At 44.6% G+C, this 21,800-nt stretch overlaps 1 protein-coding gene across 1 annotated transcript in view; it reads left to right on the top strand.

Annotated features, from left to right (window-relative positions):
- The window catches only part of CDH13 (cadherin 13), a 1,012,715-nt gene that overhangs the window by 519,361 nt on the left and 471,554 nt on the right, over positions 1-21,800 (top strand). The window contains exon 5 of the mRNA XM_027119160.1: positions 13,716-13,868. Within this exon, the coding sequence (XP_026974961.1) occupies positions 13,716-13,868 (153 nt within the window). The remainder of the gene's footprint in view (positions 1-13,715; positions 13,869-21,800) is intronic.

Raw genomic sequence — 21,800 nt, 5'->3', positions numbered from 1 at the left:
CAGAAGTTCCCATGTCCCGTCCTGTCCCCAAGCCAGCTGTGTAACCTTGTTGGACAATGGACTTCACCTCACTGAGTCTCCCTTTCCCCATCTTTAAAATAGAAATAATAGTTACCTCCCTGGTAGAGTGCACACAAAGCTCTAGCATGGTACCTGACATTTAGAAGACCTCAGTGAATGCAGTTATTACCTGGGGTACAACTTGAAGGTTTTAAAAAGTCCTCTTAATTATTAAAATTAGTAATTGATTTTATAATTCTATAATTATTATAATTATTAAAAGTCATCCTGATATTGACATGGTGTTGTGGTTAGATGTATTCAGATGATAATCGTTGACATCGATTGAGTGCCTACTGTGTGCCAGCCACAGTACTCTCTACTCACCAGAACCTCAGGGGCATGGGTCTGTCGTCCTCACTTAGCTGAAGAGGGAACTGATGCTCAGATGGGTGAAAAGATTTGCTCAAGGTCAAAATCCAAGGACACATTAGAGCCAGAGTTCAAACTGACCCAGAAGCCATTTTCTAAACCATTGCACCACAGAGGGAGGATTGATAGATACTGCGCAGCACCCAGAGAAATGGAGGCCCAGGGAATGAAAGAGAATCCTTGTCCAGCCAGTGGGTAGAAAGTGGCTGAGCCGGTTGTAAACAGAGTTCCCCAGATAGCGCCTCATCCCTCGCCTGCCTCAGAGAGTGCCGGCCCCCACATGCTCAGAGCTGCTCCAAGTTCCGACTCAAGTAATCACAGCAGCTGGGAGTAAGAAACAACCTCAGAGTCTGTCTGATACTGATCACCTCTCTGCCTTCTTTCCCAGCTGGGGTGTGAGCTTGGACATGCAGTGGCAGCCTTCTGTATCACCAGTCTGCCCGTGCCATCAGCTAAAGCTCTTTAACCTCTGCACGTTTTCCTTCATTTGAGCTGAACTCTGTCTGTTCTGTATCTTGGCTTTTTCAAAAGAACAGAATGAAACCAATCTCTTCTGCGGGTATTTGGGTGATGCCCAAAACTGTGCCTCCTGCCACCATCTTTCTACATTTCCAGTCACTTAAGGGGCTCCACTGTGTTCATCTTCTGTAGAACAGACCACCTGGCTTCTCTCTCAAATACATGCTTCCTCATGGGTCCTTAACTCACATGTATCCCTGGGATAGAACACTGCACACAACATGACCTGTTTAGGAATCGTCACCCACAGGGCAGTAATTGGGCAGTTGTGTTGACCCATGGCTGTTTAGAGGATTTGTTATCATGACTTGAGAGGAGCCTGAAGCCCATACACAGCCCCCACCAAGATCTTTCCATTTATTGTGCCTCTTCTGAAATGCTTTGCCAAAGCTTCATTGACTCAGTTTGTATGATGCTCTCTTGTTGGGCTTCCCTTGGAAAATCCATAGTTTAGGCAGCCGGAAGCTTCAGAAGAAGAAAGATGTTGACCTACATTGATTCCATCGCATCCACGGGCCTCTTAACTTTCAGGGAGCGTGCTGCTCTATTCTTAAACATGGATGTCTCATGGGGATCATTTAATTAGGAGGTGACACTATTCGGAGGATACCAGAGCACCCCTCAGACCTCAAGCCCAAGAAGCAGAGATGGTCCTTACCAGAAATTGATAAGCCATTTTGAAACCAAAGTAGCTGTGCAAGTTCACTGATTTATGAACTTTTATAATTTTCTTTTCTCTCTGACCACACAGTCTCTCATTTCAGCGTCCCTTTACATAACTTCTTTATTTATTGCAAAGTATTGAAATGTCTGTTGTTCACTATGCACGGTTCACAGCAACAAACAAAAGTCCCTGATACCTTGGGGCATATATTTTAATGGTAAAGATAAAAAACAGATAACTAGGCTTCCCTGTTGGCGCAGTGGTTGAGAGTCCGCCTGCCGATGCAGGGGACGCGGGTTCGTGCCCCGGTCCGGGAGGATCCCACATGCCGCGGAGTGGCTGGGCCCGTGAGCCATGGCCGCTGAGCCTGCGCGTCCGGAGCCTGTGCTCCACAACGGGAGAGGCCACAACAGTGAGAGGCCCGTGTACCGCAAAAAAACAAACAAACAAAAAAAAACCAGATAAGTATGTCAGGTGATGATTCTGTGAAGAAAAACAAAATGGTTATAGAGGATGATGTTGGGAGGGGAGACTTTTTTTTTTAATAAGGTGGTCAGGGAAGTCCTTTCTGAAGAGATCAATGTAATTAAAGAATTGAGAGACAGTGATGAAATGAGCCATACAGGTATCCATTTAGTAGGATCCTGGTGAATTAAAGCCATTCACCAGACACCACTGGGAAAGGGGACTGTGATATTTTGGTCTAAGAGTGTAATTTGGAGACCAAGGCTGAGGCGTAAGATTCAGTCATGTTGCAGTGGATCATTTATCAGGTGCAGGGTGGTAACATGCCATGCTGGAGCCTGCTGTGGCTTCACATACACACAAGTATTCATTACTCTCTTTTTAAATTTTCCAAGTAGACTATTTTCTTTGTCAAGGTCTGCACTTATGGCCCAACTGGGTCTCCCCAAGATGGTAGACTCAGCTTTCAAGCTGATAAGACTTTAAGGGTCCACAGCCTTCAGCCAACTGAGTCAGTCTCTTCCTGTCCCAATCCCAGGATCCACAAAGAGGTGATCAGATTGGCCAGACTCTGCTTTTGTATAAGAGCCTATGGGTCAGAAGTAGGTAAGCCCAGGGCTGAAACAGCGGTAGACCCAAGCATGGCACTTTGGGGGAAATGACAGCACAACAGGCTCAGGGGATGTGTGTGGACTCAGCGACATTTGAGGCTGAAGGCAAAGGCAGGTTATAAAGAGCCTTGAATGCGTTTCTCAGGGAGCATGAATTTTCCCTGAAAGTGATGGTTTAGGGGGGCCCTTGAAAGGTTTTATTCAGGAGTGATCCGACTGTGAGAGAGAGTAGGTGCTTCAGGGGATGAGGCACTTCAAAGCCCCACACAGGTTCTAACCGAAGCACATGCAAAGCGGAATAGAATGTCAGGCTTTCAGTTGAAAATGATTGAAATTGTATTTATGTTTGCTTGTGTTTCCAAGCGTCAGACTTAACATTAAAATTTGTCCTGAATTATAAGAAGAACAAGAATAAGCATTGAAATCCTCAGTGAAAGGGCAGCCAACACGCATTTCCAGGGAGAAATTGTTCAATTGTTCGTGTTTATTACTTCCAAATGGGAATAGCTCCAGGTTCATAATGCTGATTTTATTACACTGCTTTCTCTGCACTGTGGTTCAGATGAGTGCATAAATATTTGGTTTCTTTGAGAACCGTAAAAATCTGAACTGATGGAAGGGAGAGGAGCAGAGCAGTGGCAAGGAAGGAAAGTTCGGCAAGTTAATAAGAGATTAAGTATGTGTATTTCAACAGTGCCCAAGGGCATGATTAATTTATTATCCTTTTACATGGCTGAAGGCATGCAAAACCCCCCAAATTGCACCGTTACTATGCCAAAGCTCAGAGAGTGTGAGAAGGTAAAGATGTTCCTGCCGGGAATTTGATGTACACAGGAAATGGGTGACCCCTTGGGTACATATAAATCTGGAAATTGAGACTTGGAAGCCCTTAATCTGGGCTCTGCCTAAGATGAGTATCTCTGCCCCTAGTCTTCACAGGGTGGGTGTGTCAGCAGGAGTCCAGACCAGGAACACTTTCAACAGTGCCAGGTTCCAGTGCTTTGTTGATTCTCCTCCTGGGGCCCTCCTACACAACCCAGCAGACTTTGACCAGTTGGCCATGTGGGGTGGGGGCTAAGGCCATGGGCTCTGGGTACTTGGATTCAAATGCAAGGCCATCATCTAGCTGACTTTGGTAAGGTGTTTGTGACTCAGTTTCTTTCTTTGTAAAGTGGGGATTAACATCAGTACCTACCCCATAGAATTGTGGTAAGGATTAAATGAACTTATGTATGTAAGATGCTTAGAATAGTGTGTGGCAGAGTCTTATTTTTCAATAAATGGTAGCCTCTGTTATAGTCATCATCATCACCACCGTTTAATCATAAAAATAACAATTGCCTTACATGATTGAGCAGGTTTATGTACTGACGCATTAGGTGTCTCTCAGATCACTTACCCACAGTAACCCTTTTAGGATAGGCATTATTTCCCTCATTTGCCAGAGGATGGGATTGAGGCCCAGAGAGGCCACATGACTCCCAGTATGTCCACACTGTTAGTGAGCTCCAAGCTGCAAACCCTGTTGTCCTAAGCACTCTGTGCGTTAGTCAGGATAGGTTAGGTTCAGCAGTGGTAATAAGCAACTCCCATTTCAGTTGATCAAAGTGAAAAAAAAAAAAAAAGGTTTAACCAAGCTCCATGTCCATTGAGGGGTTAGGTGGGGGCTCTGCACCTTGTCATTTTTCTTTCTTTGGGATCTAGGTTGTTGAAGTCACCACTATTTGGAACATAGCTCGTCACCTTGCAGAGGGCAAAAAGAACCTGGCTAAGCACATCATAGCTCTTAAAGCTTTTACTCAAAATTAGCTGAAGTTACACATGTCACTTTCACTCACACTTCATTGGCTAAAGCAAGTCATATGGCCACAGCCAACTTCAGGTGACTGGGGAAGTATCGTCCTCCTATGTGACCGGAAGAAGAGGAGCCAGAATATTAAAGAACAGCCTCAGTGACTACTTCCCACTACCATACATCTGATTCATAAGGAGAAGAGGCAACAGGTATAGAAAATCTAGACTTTTCACTATGGGTTCCAAGGGACCATCTTGATTTTTGGTAGAAACACAAGAGGCAAAGTCAAGGGGCGCGATGAGCAGGAGGGTGACACTCACAGTCTGCATTAAGAAACCAGAAACTCAGGAAGTGATACATAAGAATCCCAGTTATTCTCTTGGACAATAAAGAGATGCAGAAGTGTGATACTGATGGGCAGTGAATGGACTTTGGGCCCAGACAAGTAAGGCACAATGACTGAATGACCCAAAGCTGACTTCTTTCTCTGGTCTGCTGTGGCCTCTTTCAGCACATCTCCCATGTTGCGTAATGTGGGTTTCATAGAGTATACTGAACTGAGGGCCCTTGAACACTCTGGAACTCGTGAATGGTCAGTAAATATATTGAATAGAAGAGAAGAAGGTAGAGGGAGATAATATGTTAGAGGAAATTATACTCAAGAAGGAAACATCTTATTAAAATCATGGGAGTTAAACAGACCATCAGGCTGAGTGAATGGTGGTATCAGTTTGGAATGCACTTACAAATATAAACCGAGTTCCCTCAGTGAGAGCAGCATTGTGCCAATTATGTATGTAAATATGTGTATTTAAATATACATATTTGTCCTTTTGTGCCTGGCTTATTTCACTAACATGATGTCTTCATCCATATGGTAGCATGTGTTAGAATTTCCTTCACTTTTAAGGCTGAATAATAATATTCCATTTTATGCCTATACCACATTTTGTTCATCCATTTATCCATTGTTGGACACTTGGGGTCCTTACACTTTTTGGCTATTGTGAATAAGGCCACAGAATACTAATTCTTTTCCATGTGTCAATGGATCATTTAGTGAAGATGATATTGCACTTGGCCGTGAATAAATTTTTAAAAAACTCGCAAGAGTAGAAATTTCATAAGCCACATTATTCTATGACAAGTTGGAAATAAATAATTAAAATGTTAGAAGTACTTGTAAATTAAGAAATACTCTCATTAAAAAAAATTCTATAGCCTACAGAAAGTAACCACAAAATTATAACTATCAGAAAATAATGCAAAAAAACCCCACCAATTAAACACTGAATCCTATGGAACTCAGCTTAAGCTGTGCTTAGGCATAATCTTAAGTGCCTTTCTCATAAAAGAAGGGAAACAAAGCTGGTGGTGCAATGATAGTGCTGATAGATGAAGGGTAAGTGTAGTTGTATTCAGATTTCCCCTCATCATGTGTTACTGGAGTTTGATTTTCCTTCCAAGTGCTCCATCCTGCCCTTAACCTTAGCACCCTCCATGGGAAGATGGAGACCATTTGAATTCGGCGGTGAATACAGCCAGCCCTGCTGGTATGAGAACCCCTGGTCTGTGCAGTTGGTCTCTAGCCAGCATCCTCCTCCGGTGGATTGCCAGAGTGTTGGTTCTGTGCTTCTCCACCAGGTATTTTGGAACTCTTGGCACTGGGTTTTCCTTAGTCCCCCTTGTTAATTTATAACCTAATGGTTGAAAGTTGTTGAGCAGCATGAGGTTGAAAGACGGGCATGGATGTAACAGCTGCCCAGACTGCTGAATGGCTAAGTGTCTTCAAGTTCAAAGGCATGTCAAAGTCTAAACCACAGGGCTTCCCTGGTGGCGCAGTGGTTGAGAGTCCGCCTGCCGATGCAGGGGACACGGGTTCGTGCCCCGGTCTGGGAAGATCCCACGTGCTGCGGAACGGCTGGGCCCGTGAGCCATGGCCGCTGAGCCTGTGTGTCCGGAGCCTGTGCTCTGCAGTGGGAGAGGCCACAGCAGTGAGAGCCCCGCGTACTGCAAAAAAAAAAAAAAAAAAAAAGGACTAAACCACAGATGAGAATTAATTACTGCTTACAAATCACCTCAGAGAACCAACCTACCAATAAAAAAAAAATGCCTTCTAATAACCATAGATAAAGGCAGTAAGTGGTTTTTTTCCTATTTAACATGAAGTAGAAAACAACTTCTAAATGAGCATATACACCAAGCTCCAGTAATTACTCTTACATGTTTTAAAAAAGTTGTTTTGTTTTTGAGTTTTTTGTTGTTTTTTAACTGTATAATAAGTAATATAGGCTCATTTTTTGAAACCAAAAATATTCTAGAGTGAAGGAAAAAATATCACCCCTACCTCCATCCCCCAAAGACCTATACTATTCACATGTGATTTATTCCCTTTGGAAATGTGCGGGGGCGGGGGCTGATTATTTTCTAGTTTTTCATCCTTTCGATCATATTGCTTATATACGTAGAATCTTTTATCCTTTGAAAATAAGTATCTCCTGATTTTCTGAACAGGTAGAGTTAGAGCATTAATTTAGTTGGCTATGACAGGGCAGAAGTGCTGGGGTATTTGTGTTGGAGCTGCTTTGTGCAGCGAGCAGTGTTTGCTTAGACAGAGGGTCTTCACACAAGGGAACCTTTGCAAATTATAAGGATGGGAAAGCGTTCTAGGCCCCTTCATGACTCCTGGGCATACCACTGCCTGGGAAGGTAACTTTGGGGATTTGTAAAAAGAGAAATGAGAAGATACTGAGGTTGCATAGGTAAAGTGACCACATTAAAAAAAAAAAAGTACAACAGACTTTAATTTGTGAGTTTCTGAAGCATTTTATGATCTTATAAAAACATGCAAACAAAGTTGCACTGTTTTTCAAAGCTTCAATCGGGTGTCTTATATGTTCCAAACCCAGGAAATGTTAAAAGAATAAGAAATAAATAGCCCAAGGGACAATTACCATCCCCAACAAAGAGGCCATCCGCTCTCTGTGCCTTAATAGACCTCAGTGGTGAGCCGGGCTAGACCCAGATGATGAGGTTGTCTCCCTGGAGCAGGGCAGAGGGTCAGGAGAAGCTCCAGTGAGTAGGTAGTATCCCTGGTGCCGAGTCCGGGAAGACCAGGAGGGGCTCTAGCAGACAGGATGGGGGGATAGGAGTCCAGCTGACCTAGGTCCAGAGGAAGTGGGCAAAGTCCAGGAGGCCCATGGCTCATGGTGGCAAGAGATAGAACTGGAGAAGCAGGTGGAGGCCCATCAAGGAGGGCCCTGGGGGAATTTCATCTGGGAGCAATGGGGAAACATTGAAAGCTTTAATCTGAGAACTGTCTTGGCCAGATTTGTGTTTGCATTTTGGAATGACCGTTCTGGTTGCAATTAGGACACGAAGGGAAAAGAGAGAATCAGAAACATGGAGGCCAGTTAAGAGACCACTGTAACGTTCGTTTACTTACTTGGTATGCAGATATTTGCTGAAAACTTACTGTGAGTGTTGTGTGTGTTCTTGGCCCTGACAACAGAACAGTCAAAAATCTCTAGTGGAGATCTGAGTTAAATTACACGTACTGGAGATTGGCAGAGGACAGAGCTACAAGTTCTTACAGTAAAGAGAATATACAGAACTTGGCGACTGTGGCATTTTGATGTATCGAATACATTTTCCATAGGGGGAAAAAAATGATGTCAGCACAATTAAGGAAATGTCTGAACCTACAGGGAAGCACCATAATGGGCAATTAAAAACCACACTGACTGAATAAAGACACAGACCTACTAGAGAATGGACTTGAAGATACGGGGAGGGGGAAGGGTAAGCTGGGACGAAGTGAGAGAGTGGCATGGACATATATACACTACCAAACGTAAAATAGATAGCTAGTGGGAAGCAGCCGCATAGCACAGGGAGATCAGCTCGCTCGGTGCTCTGTGACCACCTAGAGGGGTGGGATAGGGAGGGTGGGAGGGAGGGAGACGCAAGATGGAAGAGATATGGGGACATGTATATGTATAACTGATTCACTTTGTTATAAAGCAGAAACTAACACACCATTGTAAAGCAATTATACTCCAGTAAAGATGTTTAAAAAAAATACCGCACTGACTAAAGGTAATGTGGGGTTCTGGACTGGATTTTGGATCAGAAAAATAATAGAAGTAGAAAAATTGGTGAAACCTGAATACATAAAATCTGGAGGTTAGTTTGTTAGTAGTTATGCATCAGTGTTAATTTCTCAGTTGTGACCAATGTTCCATGGTTATAAAAGATGTTAGTATTAGGGAAAATTGGATGAAAGGTATATGGGAACTTCATACTATCTAGGCAGTGTTTCTATAAATGGAAAGTTACTCCTATCCCCAAAGTCTGTATCTATCTATCTGTCTATGAGATATAAAATATATTTATATTACATAAATATAATATATATAAAAATATTACATACTATATATATATAACTTCCAACCACATTGAATAGAAAAATTATAGAATAATTTATACAAAACGGTCCTATTTATAAAAATGTAAAAACATTCAAAATTGCTATATATTCTGTGAGTATGTATATATGTATATAAATTCATAGAATACCTTTAAAACACAATGCAACTTGGTATTGTTGGCTACTTGCAGCAGAGAATGAAGGTGGGAACGGGATTCAAGGGGGGGCCCTGGCTTTGTCTGTAATACACCACACTCTGGAGGAAGTAGGCAGTGAAAACACCCTTTGAAACTCAGACCAAGCATCCCTTCTTGCTCCAAGCCTCTGTATTTCCTGCCCCTTGCTGGGTGCAGAGGACTCTGGTCCCACCTGAGCCATGCCACCGACACAATTGATGTTCCAGTCACCCCCATTGCTGCCTGGGAAGTGACTTTACCCAGGTATGCAGCAGGACTCCTGTGTGCTATTTACACGCCCTTCCCAGAGTGTCGGCACCCGGCGTCCAAGTTGTTTCTCATCATTAGCTATTTTTTTTCATTCCGACTCAGAGGATAAGGAAGAAAAATCCCACTATGAAAAGAAGTGTTGAATTACAAAGAATAATAGGAAAGACCAGCTAATTGTGAAGCCCTGCTATGTGGTATAATGTGTGTTAACAGCTGCTACAGGAGCAGAGACTCATGACAGGATTTGTTCTGGGCAGGAGTGCACTGGATTTCTTACATTCCATCACATTAAACAACAAGAAGAGGATGAGAGCCTTGGGGCCACAGCCATAGAGTGGCATTTGGACAAATCTTAGGAGTTTAATGTAGTACAATAAAGGTCATCTGGAAACCCACCTGACTTGCATGGAACAGCTGTGATGTGTGGCTGAGGCCTCCTTTGCAGCCATTGCATACCTCCTATTTCTCCAGCTCAGTGAGGCTGGAGTGGATCGGGGTCCCTCTGAAGCCCCACCTGGGGACCAAGAAGCTGGAGAGCTGTTGGGTAATTTCTGAATCTAAATTGAGCCAAGACTCCCATCTTTCCCGTGGAGAATGACCCCTACTCCCATGCTTTCTTCTCCAAGGTTCCTCCATGCCCTGGGGTTCCTTTGATACACACGGAAATGTGGGACTTGGAGAAATACCAACTCTGCTTTACTGACGTTCTAGAAAACAGGCTTTTAAGAGTTCCTAATAGTGTTATACATTTAAAATAGGTCTGGAAGGGAGGTAGCAAACAGACGCAGCCTTTTTTCCAGCCAAAGTCTCCCCACAGTCACGGTGGAAACCATCACCAATCGTAATGAGCGTGGATGGTGCTGAAATCCATCCAGATCGGTGGTCCTCAGTCCCCGGTGTGCATAGAATCATCCACGGGGCCTATTAAAGCACAGGTTGCTAGGCCCCACCACCAGCGTTTCTGATCCAGGGGGTCTGGGTGGAGACTGAGAATCTGTATTTCTGAAGAGCTCCCATGTGATGCCCAAGCTGGTCCAGGGAACCATATCTTGAGACCAATTGTTGCAGGGAGAATGAGGCCCTTCACTTCCCTGTGCTGGCAGCCCTGTACGGCTCATCAGTCTGGGGGCACCGTGCCTGGTGTGGCTATGAGCGCTCCTTCAAAGCAGATACAGCGCTGAGGACCAGGAGGCAGGTTCAACTGATGTGTTCAAAGCCAGGCCTTTAAAAACAAAACGTTGGACTTCCCTGGTGGCGCAGTGGTTAAGAATCCGCCTGCCGATGCAGGGGACACGGGTTTGAGACCTGGTCCGGGAAGATCCCACATGCCATGGAGCAACTAAGGCCGTGCACCACAACTACTGAGCCTGCGCTCTAGAGCCCGTGAGCCACAACTACTGAAGGTCGTGTGCCACAACTCCTGAAGCCTGCGCGCCTGGAGCCCGTGCTCCGCAACAAGAGAAGCCACTGCAGTGAGAAGCCTGCGCACCGCAAGAAAGAGTAGCCCCCGCTCGCTGCAACTAGAGAAAGCCCACATGCAGCAACGAAGACCCAACACAGACAAAAATAAATAAATAAAATAAATTTAAAAAAAAATGTTGAGAGAGAGAGAAGACTTGCGCACTGCTGAGCAGAGGTCTTGCTCCTTCCCCAGAGAATCACTCATTTAAATCCAGCAGCCAGCACTAATTAAACAGGGTTCTCTCCAAGACCCTGCTTCCATGAGGTCACATGGTTCAAGATCTCCAAGAGAGAGAAAGGAAATGACACAGACCTGATCTTTACAGCAGGAGGAAAAGTTGCCCTGGGAGGATTTCTGAGTCTAGAATTCAGCTTTCCATGCTGAATGGCAGGTAGAGGAATGGGAGGATGGCAGTGTTTGCCTCAAGAGAGCTGTCAGGACTGTCTCCCACTGTGTTTCTTCCAGAAGGTCTGGGGTGCTGTGCTCCCAACGCTTTCAGAGCAGGGAAGGGTGAAGAAAGGAGAACAGATCACAGAAGCCTTCTCCTGACAGGTCCTTTCTAGTGGGTGTGGTCAGAAGTCCACTCTTAGGAAGCAGGACAGTTCCATAGCCTTTGTAGGTTTCCCGTGTTCATTTCTCTTTAGTTAGTATGGCCTTTGGAGAGGACTTGTCCCACGGGTGTGTATAGGGAAGCAAAAGGAAGAGGTTTTAATCCATATTTGAGCTGAAGTGGTAAGAGCAAGAGGGGAGCGATGGTAAATGTGAAAGAGACAAAGAGGAACACGGCTGGCTCAGATGCCCCTTCCCACAGTGTGTTTCCAGATCACTTCTGTCCTGAAACCAGAGACTTTTGTGAGTTTTGTTTCTAAAAAGGAAATGTGTTCCCTTAGAAAGGGATTTTTTTGTATTGTGGCTAAGATGTGTTTTATGCTTGGAGGTGTCAGTCTTACCCATTAACAACAATGGCATGACTTTGTTATTATTATCATTCTTATCTTAGTATTCTAATTGTCAGTTCTGATTTATTGAGCCCCTTCTATGTGCCAGGAAGTGTACTTTGCACACAGTATCTCAACAAACTCTCAGCAACCCTGGGAAATAAGTGTCATTATCTCTATTTTATAGATAAGGAAATCGAGAACCAAAGAGGCAAAGAATCACATTCAAGGTCACAGGACTGATCATCGGCCAAGCTAGGATTGAGACATATGTTTGTCTAATCAGTGGAGGTCCTCATTAAACAGATATTGGCGTTGGTCCCTGCGGTATGCCCGGCACTTTGCTAGTCGTGGGACTCAGCGGTGAGCCCGATATGCTGAGGCTGTTGACCTCATGGAGCTTCCAAGCAGTGGGGCTAATGTCAGTTGGATTCAATGGAGTCAAGCAGTGACTAAAAATTCTTTTCATCAGAAGATACCACATACCTTATTTTTAGTCTTGCTTTGGATGATATTTTCTGTTAATTAAAAAAAATGCAAACAGAGGTAACTGGTGTTTAATCAAAATTCTCAGTGTATTTTAATAAAGAATATTTTAAATCAGAAAAAAACTGTACTGCCCTATGGACTGCGTCATGCTCTTACTCCACTGGTCCTGGCAGAGGAGCCTTGCCATGAGGCTCACGCTGCCTTAGGCACCACTGCCACCTGGTGGCACACGTCAGAATTGCAGGCATGGTGCCCACAGAAATGCCACCACACCTCTTCCTGATTCCACCAGAAGGCACATTTCTGGTTCAGCCACCTAAGTCCTCCAGGCTCAGTTGACTATATTCCAATAGGTGCCTGTTTACTTGTAAATTGATGACAGCCAGATCAGTATTAGCTTTCTTTTATCTGTGGTTCTGAATGTCTATTGTGTTAGTGACCTTTACAGTGTTATAATCAAATTAATGTCTGCAGGTATTGATGATAAAGTGATATTAAATATACATGAATGCTTGTTAGAACTCTAGAACTAACCTATGCAAATTATAATTTTCTCTTTAGTTGGATACTTTCAGATGACATCAAAACTTGCCCCCTAATTACCTCTCAACCTCACCTCTCCTCAAACCATTCTGGAATTTTTGAGGCTCTCTAACCTGCGTGCTGCCTGTCTATGCTGTTCCCTCTGCCTGGAACTGCCTTCCTATATCTTTACCTTTTGAATTTATTCTTTAAATGTCAGATCAAGGCTGACCACCTATAGGGAATTCTCTTAAAGTGAATTCAGCAATGACGGTGTTGCACAGCAGTGCCCCTAGGGAGGTGGAAGATGGCTTCTGAATCCCATCCTTGTTTCTTTAGTAACTGTGACCGTGGTAAGCTTGTGTAATCTCCCTGAGTCTCATTGATTTCATTCATTAAGTATGAATAATAATGTTCCCTGCCCCCAGCATTGTTGTCAGAGTTTTTTAAAGTGTGTGTAAAATTCCTTCTCAGCACCATGCCTAGTACCTGGTAGCAAAAAGGGCATAGGTGGCGCTGTTGATGACTACATACGTGTACATACCTAGAACCCTGATTAATGCCTGCCTGGTATAGGACTGTCAAATGTTTTCCATTGCTTATTTGGTCTTACTTGCAGAAAAAAGCCTGTTTCCTGGGAGTTAAAAATAATATAAATGTCCAACCTTGAACTTCATGAAGTTACTTCCCTCTTAGATTCATCAATATATGTCACCCCAGGGCTGGTAAGCTTCCCCGGCTGAAAGCCACAAAGATTTGCATATTAGGATGAAAGGTGTTAAATAATGATGCTATTTTTGGTGATGCTGCTTTAGTCAAGTTCATCGAGCACCTCTGCGTTGGCATCTGTGATTAGTGGATTGGTCACTGAGGTGTGTTTGTACTGTGCTTTCTCTGTGTTTTCCAGCCAGAGTCTTAAATGTCGCTCTGTTTCTCTGACCAGGTAGTCGACAGTGACAGACCGGAAGGGTCCAAGTTCCGGCTCACTGGAAAGGGAGTGGATCAAGAGCCTAAAGGAATTTTCAGAATCAATGAGAACACAGGTAGCGTCTCCGTGACACGGAACTTGGACAGAGAAACGATAGCTACCTATCAAGTGAGTACCCCTCCCCCCATGCAGTGCCCACCCCACATGCAGAGATGTGCCTTTCAAAGACTGCTTCCCTCCCACTGAGCTCATTATTTCTGTGCTTCATCAAACCCGGGGCTGTGCGGCTTTAAGTGTGTCTCTGTGGAAGCCAAGTGGCACTGAACCCTGACACAGCAGCAGTGGGGGCCCCTATCTCATCAGCAGAGCCCCCCAGGTCTGCGCGAGACTTTGGGCACTAAAAACCAAGAAGAGGGACCCTGGGGGGATCTCAGAGGAGGTCAGAAACCTTACATTAACATTGGCTTTCCAGAAACCAGCTTGATAATGAAGAGCTATAAAAAGTATAAAACCTTGGACCTGATCATTCTACTTCTAGAAAGCCATCTTAAGGAAATAGGGAGGAATTTAGTTAGATTTTTGTACAATGATGATATAGCAGGACACGATCCTTAAAATGGAAACAGTTGCTAAATATTCAGCAATATATAATGGTTAAATTATGGCACAATTTTGCAAGGAAGTTTTCTACAACCATTTAAAATATTTTTGAAGAAGTTCTAGTTATATGGGAGATTTTCAAGATATTGCATGGAAACAGACACACCAACACATATGGTATCCTCATTACAGATGGAGTATTTACACATATCATGGTGGGTATGTTTGTGAAGAAGCATGATAGAGGAAAAATCAAAGCGTTGGTGGTTGTATTTGGCGTTGTTGATTTTTTTTTCTGATTTTTCTATAATGTACTTGCTTCTCTTTTATATGGAGAAACAAAAGGCTATTTGTAAAAGGATAGTTTCAGAAGTTGACACCTGTTCAAGATTCAGAGACCAAAGTAGTTGCACACAGATATTGGGGTGAGCATTAAATCTCATATAGGCTCCAGGTCTGTCCTGTCCCCTCTCTACGACACCCCCAAGAGCCCCATCTCACAGCCTCTGTTAAGGACCCAAGCCTCTGAGGGCAGTAAGCTCATTTTTCAAGAAATGGGACAGGATTCCCAGCCATTTTCGGGGAAAGCCTTCTGTGGGATGCAGCGCACTGAGCTGGAAGCAGGCATTTGGGAACAAGGCCCAGTCAACAGAGTTTGCTTTCCATCACCATTGCCCATCACATGCGCATTTCCCTGGATTGGGCTCTGGGGGGTGGCAGCCAGTTTCTAGGAGTGGACTTGGCATCTCTGGTTTTTTTTCGTCAAAACACCGTGTAAGAACATCCCAATCCCACTTCAACAAAATTACTTCCTCTTCCCTAAAAAAACCTCCATATTCTTCCTTTTCTGCAGACAGAGGGTGGAGAGACATTGCATTGGCAAGTCAAGTGCTCTGGCTGGGAAATGGGTACCCTGGGTCTAGCCTCCTCTGTCACCATGAGATACTGACCTTGGGAAGACCCAGTAAGCACTGGTCCTCAGGATTCCACCCATAAAATGCAGATAACACTTGCCTAGCTACCAGCTGGATTGCTGTGAGTTTCCAGTGAGGAGAAGATAGAAGAGGGCATTAGAGGCATTAAAATACTAGACAAATACAGGGCAGTGGGTGAGGAAAGGCCCATCCAGCCTCTTGCTGAACAGTGTGTTCCAGGGTCCCGGGTCCTGGGAGGACCTCCCTCTCAGGAACTTTGCCAAAAGGCAGATGCTGTGAGCATCTGCAGGGGGTACCATCTGTCAGAGGATGCCAAAGGGTGACCAGTGTGCATCCTCAGCGAACCCCCGGCAGGGAATCTGGTTGTTGTAGAAATTGAATGTTGGCACCCTCGGAAGTTCCCAGGTCCAGCTGGACTTGACGGTGACCACAGGTGACCTGGCAGCTGTCAGTGTCCAGGTGCTGTGGATAAGCCAGCTGCAGACCATGGGTAGATGCCCCCTACTTTTTCCCTGCCTGTGATAGGCATCTCTCTTAATTTTCAGACACAAGGAACTAAAGATATGATACATTTCATAATTTCATAGCATGGTGATTCAGACCTCTGCCATTCAAGTCTCAGCACTGCCGTTTACTGTGCTGTTTTTATCTTGGGCGACCCACTTACCCTCTCTGAGGATTTTTGATTCTCCTCCACAAAGTGAGGATAGTACCAGCATCTCTAAGGACTGTATAAAATGAAATAAAATTATTTTTGCAAATTCTTAGCACAATGCCCAGCACCTAGTGAGCATTCAGTAAATCAGAGCTGCTCTTATTCATTCTTTTGCTGAAAAAGATTTAAAATTTTTGGTTAAGTTCCACAAGTTTTTAACATCAGTTTCCTACCTTCAACCGTGAGAAGGTTGACGTCTACCACAGACTCATGGTTTTTCCTTCTATCCTGACAGGAACTGAACTTCATAGCATTTGCTGCTCCTCTTTTAAGTAAAGAGAGAGATTCCTGGAGGAAGCTGAGCTCTAGAATTACTAGGAAATTAAGAGGGTACAAGATAAAGAATAAAGGAGCAGTAGTCTTCTTGGGAGTGTTCTGTAGCCTGGAAATAGGACTAGCGTGAATCAGAGAAACTGGAAAACAACTGGCTGCCAGGAGTGAGAACTGGTAAATGAGAGGCTGAGATGCCTTTTTGGGGTGACTCCGTAAGAGCTATTTTAAGAGCTGAACAAGAGTTTGGATACATGCATGGCTAATTGATCCTCTCTGATGTTTGTGGGACCCAAAGGTGGTTTAAAACTTCGTCACCCTTTTGGGAGTCCTTCCACATTCAGAGAGAGATTTCTGGGCTCCATAAACCAGGGCCCACCTCAGAGTGAACATTCTCCTTAGATGGCAATGACCTTGATCTCCAGGGACAGTGAGGGGAAGATGCCTTGGGGCAGTTACAGCGGGAAGAACTCAAACACCAACATTCAGGGACTCACAGGGAGTGGGAGTGAGGAGAAGGTGGCCTTTGGTCCATCAGGTGGCTTGGTTTTGATGTTGCCAAAGAGGCCAGTCAGAGATTTTCTTTGAGGAGAATTTTTGATTCATGAAGCGTCCCTTTCCTCTGGCTTCCAAAAGCTGAATGCAGGGCTGTCAGGTACAACTGTGCAGGGATTTTACTGCCCAAGGGGGATGGCTGAGGGATGAGAAAGGCCTCATCCAGCGCCCAGCCCCCAGAAGCTGCACTGCAGTTCAGGGCTGTGTCCACAGGGAGAGGGCGGCCCCTTTCTAATGCTCACAAAGGTATCAGAGGGCAGGGTTGAGTAGAAAACCCCATGATTTTTTTATTTTTAATTTGGGTCACTTTTATTTTTATGTAAATGATAATAGTGATTAATATCAAGGGCTCTGGGGTCAGAAAATTGTTGTTCAAGTCTCAGCACTGCTGCTTACTGAGCTGTGTGATCTTGGGAAACCCACTTACCCTCTCTGATCTTGTGATTCTCATCCATAAAATAGGGATCGTACTAGCAACTTTAATGCTTGTATTGAGTTGGCCGAAAAGTTCATTTGGGTTTTTCCATAAGGTGTTACAGAAAAACCCGAACGAACTTTTTGGCCAGCCCAATAAAAGATGAAATGACTAGTTTTTGCTAACTAATAGTTGCTAAACAGCTAGGAAAATAGAGTCTGGTCTGTAGCATAGAGCATCTCATATTTTTCCTTAAAAGTGAGGCCATGTAGTATGTAGCAGTTACAAACATAACTTTGCATGTAGCCATGCTGGCTGAATTAAAAGCACAGCTTTTATGGACTAGCTATGGGAACTTGGGCAGGGTATCTGCCTTGATTGTATCATCTGTGACATGGGGACAGTAATAATACTGATCTCATAGGATTTAATGGACTAAATGAGTTAATGCGTGTCAAGCGTTTGGAACAGTAGCAGGGGCATGGTAAGCCCCTTACAGTCTCATCACATGAGTGAGAATTAGTGAGGGGAAAGGCAAAGGAGGTAAACGAAAACTGGTGGTGGCCCAGCTTTCCCATCTCAAGCATGAACTTCTCTTAAATAATCGTGAGTTTATTTGTGGTTTCATAATGTACTCCGTAGCACATCAGCTTTGTTTCAAAATAAACGGATTTAAGTTCCTCGCCGCTGTGTACAGGTGACATGCCAGGGAGTTGTGCCGTGTTGGTTGTTCGTCTTGGTTTACCCCTGGCGCAGGGCCACATGTGCCCAGTGGAGAGGCTGCTGGGGCTTGGTGGGCATACAGTGTCTGAAAGGAGTACCAGGGCTACAGCAGCCAAACGGCGGCCTGGCCTGAGCCACTCTTCACCAGCCTCGCGAGGACCCAGTTTCTAATGCCGGGTCCCCCATGCCTCTCGCTCTTCAATTTAGTCTTTTTCCTGTTTTCTTCGTGTCCCTGCTGAGGAAGGTCCCTACCTATTACTCTCTGTTTGGTTCTGCTATTTCTGGATTTAATGAGAACTGGGTTCCTGCCTTCTCAATATACTTTGGGCACAAGAAAGTTGCAAATCCACTTCATTTCAAGCACCTGTTTAGAAATGATTTACTGTCTTAGTGCAGTTAGATCCATCTTGTCCCTGGTGGGCATTGTGGTTGGTTGCAGATCTGCTTCTTCAAAGAGCAGAATCCTGGGTCTCCAATTCCCACATTTTACTTTCCCCTCTTGCAAGTTTAAAAAGCAGAGAGCACGTGGGTGAATTTTGTTGTTGTTTATTTTAAAGGTAAGTGCTATTCACATGCAAGTTCATGCTATGGTGCTAGCATTTTCCAAATCCAGCAAGAAAGCATTGTGAACTAAGCCTCAGAGATTTGCACGAAAAGAAATAGTCTGAGATGAATTTGTCCTTGAGCCCCTGAATGTGTATCATCATTAAAGTTACTGTTTATTGAACTCTACATGGCTGATGTTGTGCTAAACAAGTCATATACATTGTCTTACTTAATCCATTTCACACAAGAGACTTCAGAAGTAGGTGTTAACACCATTTTATAGACAAGCAAGTAACTGTTAAATAACTTTTTCAAGGTCTCCCAGCTGGTGTGTGTTGAATCTGGGGTCCATATCTGTTTCTCTCCACCTCTAAAGCCCTGAATTATCAATTACTAAGAAACACTTCTTCCTATTTTACCTCCAACTAGACTCTGATGTCTAATCTGCAAATTCCTAGGCCTCTTTCCCAGGAACTCCACTTATTGGAAGGGGATTTGACTCGCTGGATGATCTGTTTCTTGTTAAATATTGTCTTTTTTCAAGGCCCACGGCCACCTGCCCACTCTCCCTGCTGCAGCCCCCAAAGGGCTTCCCATGCTTCTGACCCGAAGTGGCACCTGGCAAAATAATTTAGCTCCTGCAGTATTGGAAGCTGACATATTAATGCAAAGCCTCCTGAAATATTACTCATTATTATGCATTTTGCCAGTGTTTGAGTGATTTGTGAACTCTTCACTGGAATAAAGTACTGTAAATGATTCATGAATGACCAAGTTTATGAAATTCTATAAAAATATTAGCAGGTGGTAATGATTCACTCACACTGTGACTATAATCTGCTGGCTGCAAATTTGTCAATATGGGAGGACAGGAGTGGAGGGGGAGACAGAGTCTGTTAGGCGGGTGGGGGGTTGGAGTTGGGCCCAGCAGGGGTGAGAGGTGAAACAGGAAACAGGACCTTGGTAGTGGGCAGGTGTCACGGGCAGGATACCTTTGCCCTGCTCCATTGTCCACCGTGGGAGATGCACCGAGCACTGGGGATGTCACAGTTGGATGGGACAAGAGGGGAGCACTTGGAAAGAGACCAAGAACTGACATTTACTGAGCACCTATTAAATCCTCAAGAACTCTCTAGACCTCCACATTCACAAGCTTTATTATCTTGTCCTTACTGACGTGTTAGCTGAGGGCCAAAGTGGTTCCCAAGATATATTATTGTTTAATGTGGCTGTTAACATTTATTGAACACTAACAACGTGCCAGGGCTCCGTGCTAGATCCCTAAGTGATGATCTCATTTAACGTTTATAAAAGTGAGCTTGATGCGGTTATCATTCTCAATTATAGAAATGGTAAAGGGAACCATCTGTGTTCTTGGTCTTAGAACTCGAGTAGGATTTCACTGTGTCCTTCTGAAAATGCGCCCACATTTTCTGGGATACAACTTGCTCTCCTTTGAGCCAATTTCTGGATAAGTTTTGACTTTATGGCTAAGAGTATTACTGTGAATTTGGAATACACCAGACAGGCAAAGAGTATCTATCCTTGCTCCTGTGTTTCCCTTCATTTGTGGTTCCGCCCCAATGCTAACACATATGACAATTTAGCAGAAAGTACATTAAGATGAAAAATGCTGCTGTCACGTGGAAGTATGTGTATCATAACATCAGCAATCATATGGCAATTGGGAGATGTAGATTTACTCAGATTAGAGAGTTATAACAACGTCCATGCTGTACATGGATGATGCACACACTACCTTGCTAGAATTGAGCTGCCCTTGATAATACTTGTACTTGGAAATCTTCCTTCAGCCCTCAGTTTTGGGGACAAGCTAATTCTTTCTTCATCCTCCAGTCTGATCTTCCCCATGGTTGTCTTTCTTAGTTGTGATTCCTCCAACTAACGTGCAAAGAAAAGGGTTTATTGTAGGGTACAGATGGCTTATAGAATTGCCAAAGAGACCCAACAACCTGGTTTACATGTAAAATGACCAGAAACAGGGGTGCCACAGGAAATACCCAGCCATATATGATAAGATTCTAGTGCAAGGGTTCTCAACCTCAGTACTACCGACATTTAGGGCTGGATAATGCTTTATTATGGGGGCTGGCCTTGGGCATCGCAGGGTATTTAGAAGTGCACCTGGCCTCTAGCCACTAGATGCCAAGAGTATCCCCCAATCCCAGTCATGACAATCATCCACATACTGCCAGTTGTCCCATGGAGGCAAAATTGCCCCCAGCTGAGAACCACTGTTCTAGAGGAGTCATCATCACTGCCACCTCCTCCTGTCACCCTGCTCCTACGATGCTCAGAGCTGGGTGGTAGCGACTCTGCCTTGGCTGCCCTGAAATGCTGGGTGACTCTGATCCCATGCTTTCCAGAACCTCCAATCCCCAAAGCAGAGCCACTGCATGTGTCTCTCACTTCCCTCACCGAGTGTCATGATGAGATGTGTTCAGGGAAGACCCTGTATCATAGGAAGGACTCCAGCTGAGCTAGCAAGGGGCCTGGGGCAGGGGCTGTCACCTTCAGGGTCAGCCACGCCATCTGGGATATACCTTGCTCTGGATGAGTTATACGGTACAATTTATTGCAGGTGAGAGGCGGTCAGTGATGAGGGTGGCTAGCCGAGAGCCAGTGACCAGTCCTTGCCTGGAGAGTGTGGCTTCACCCCTGTGATCTCGTCTCAACATTTTGGTCCTGTCGATCAATAAGACATATGGCCTAGGAAAGCATCCTAACTGGGAGGAGACAGAGGACTTGGGTTAAAAGTTTAGGCTTTGGAATCAGACCTACTGAGGGTAGACAGACCCTGCTAACGGAGGAACCATATGAAATTGCCATTTTTATAGTTGAAAAAAGGGTGAATAGCGGCCATTTCATGGTTTGTCCTGATACTGTATCACCTTTGGCAAGTTATTTTCTTCTCGACCTGTTTTCTCATCTTTAGAATGAGGGTGAGGCTGCAGGACCATCTCCCCGTGGTGCTGTAGGTGGTGAGCGGGCTGTGTACGAATGGCGCTCCACACGACCGCTTACTTAGCGTTCCAGAACTGGAAGCCATCACTTCATGTACCAGTTTCATAGTTGAAGCTCCCTGCAGGGGAAATAAAGGTGAAGCAGGTGCTAGGCATCCAGCGAGCAGTTCAGTGGTTGAATGTCAGTAACACCGTGTGTTCGTCCAGAGAAGGCAGTCATCCAAATGGGCAGTTTTCAAAGCTCGGCCCCCCAGGCCAGCAGCAGCGTCTGGGAACGTGTCAGAAGTGCAAATTCTCAGGCCCCCATTGGGCCTAACAAGCCCTCCAGGTGGTTCTGATGCTGGCAGACGTTTGAGA

The sequence above is a fragment of the Aethalodelphis obliquidens genome, unplaced genomic scaffold (assembly GCF_003676395.1).
Source record: "Aethalodelphis obliquidens isolate GAN/ISIS:26980383/991018 unplaced genomic scaffold, ASM367639v1 scaffold20, whole genome shotgun sequence".
Classification (NCBI taxonomy): Eukaryota; Metazoa; Chordata; class Mammalia; order Artiodactyla; family Delphinidae; genus Aethalodelphis; species Aethalodelphis obliquidens.
This window is presented reverse-complemented; position numbering and strand designations above follow the sequence as displayed.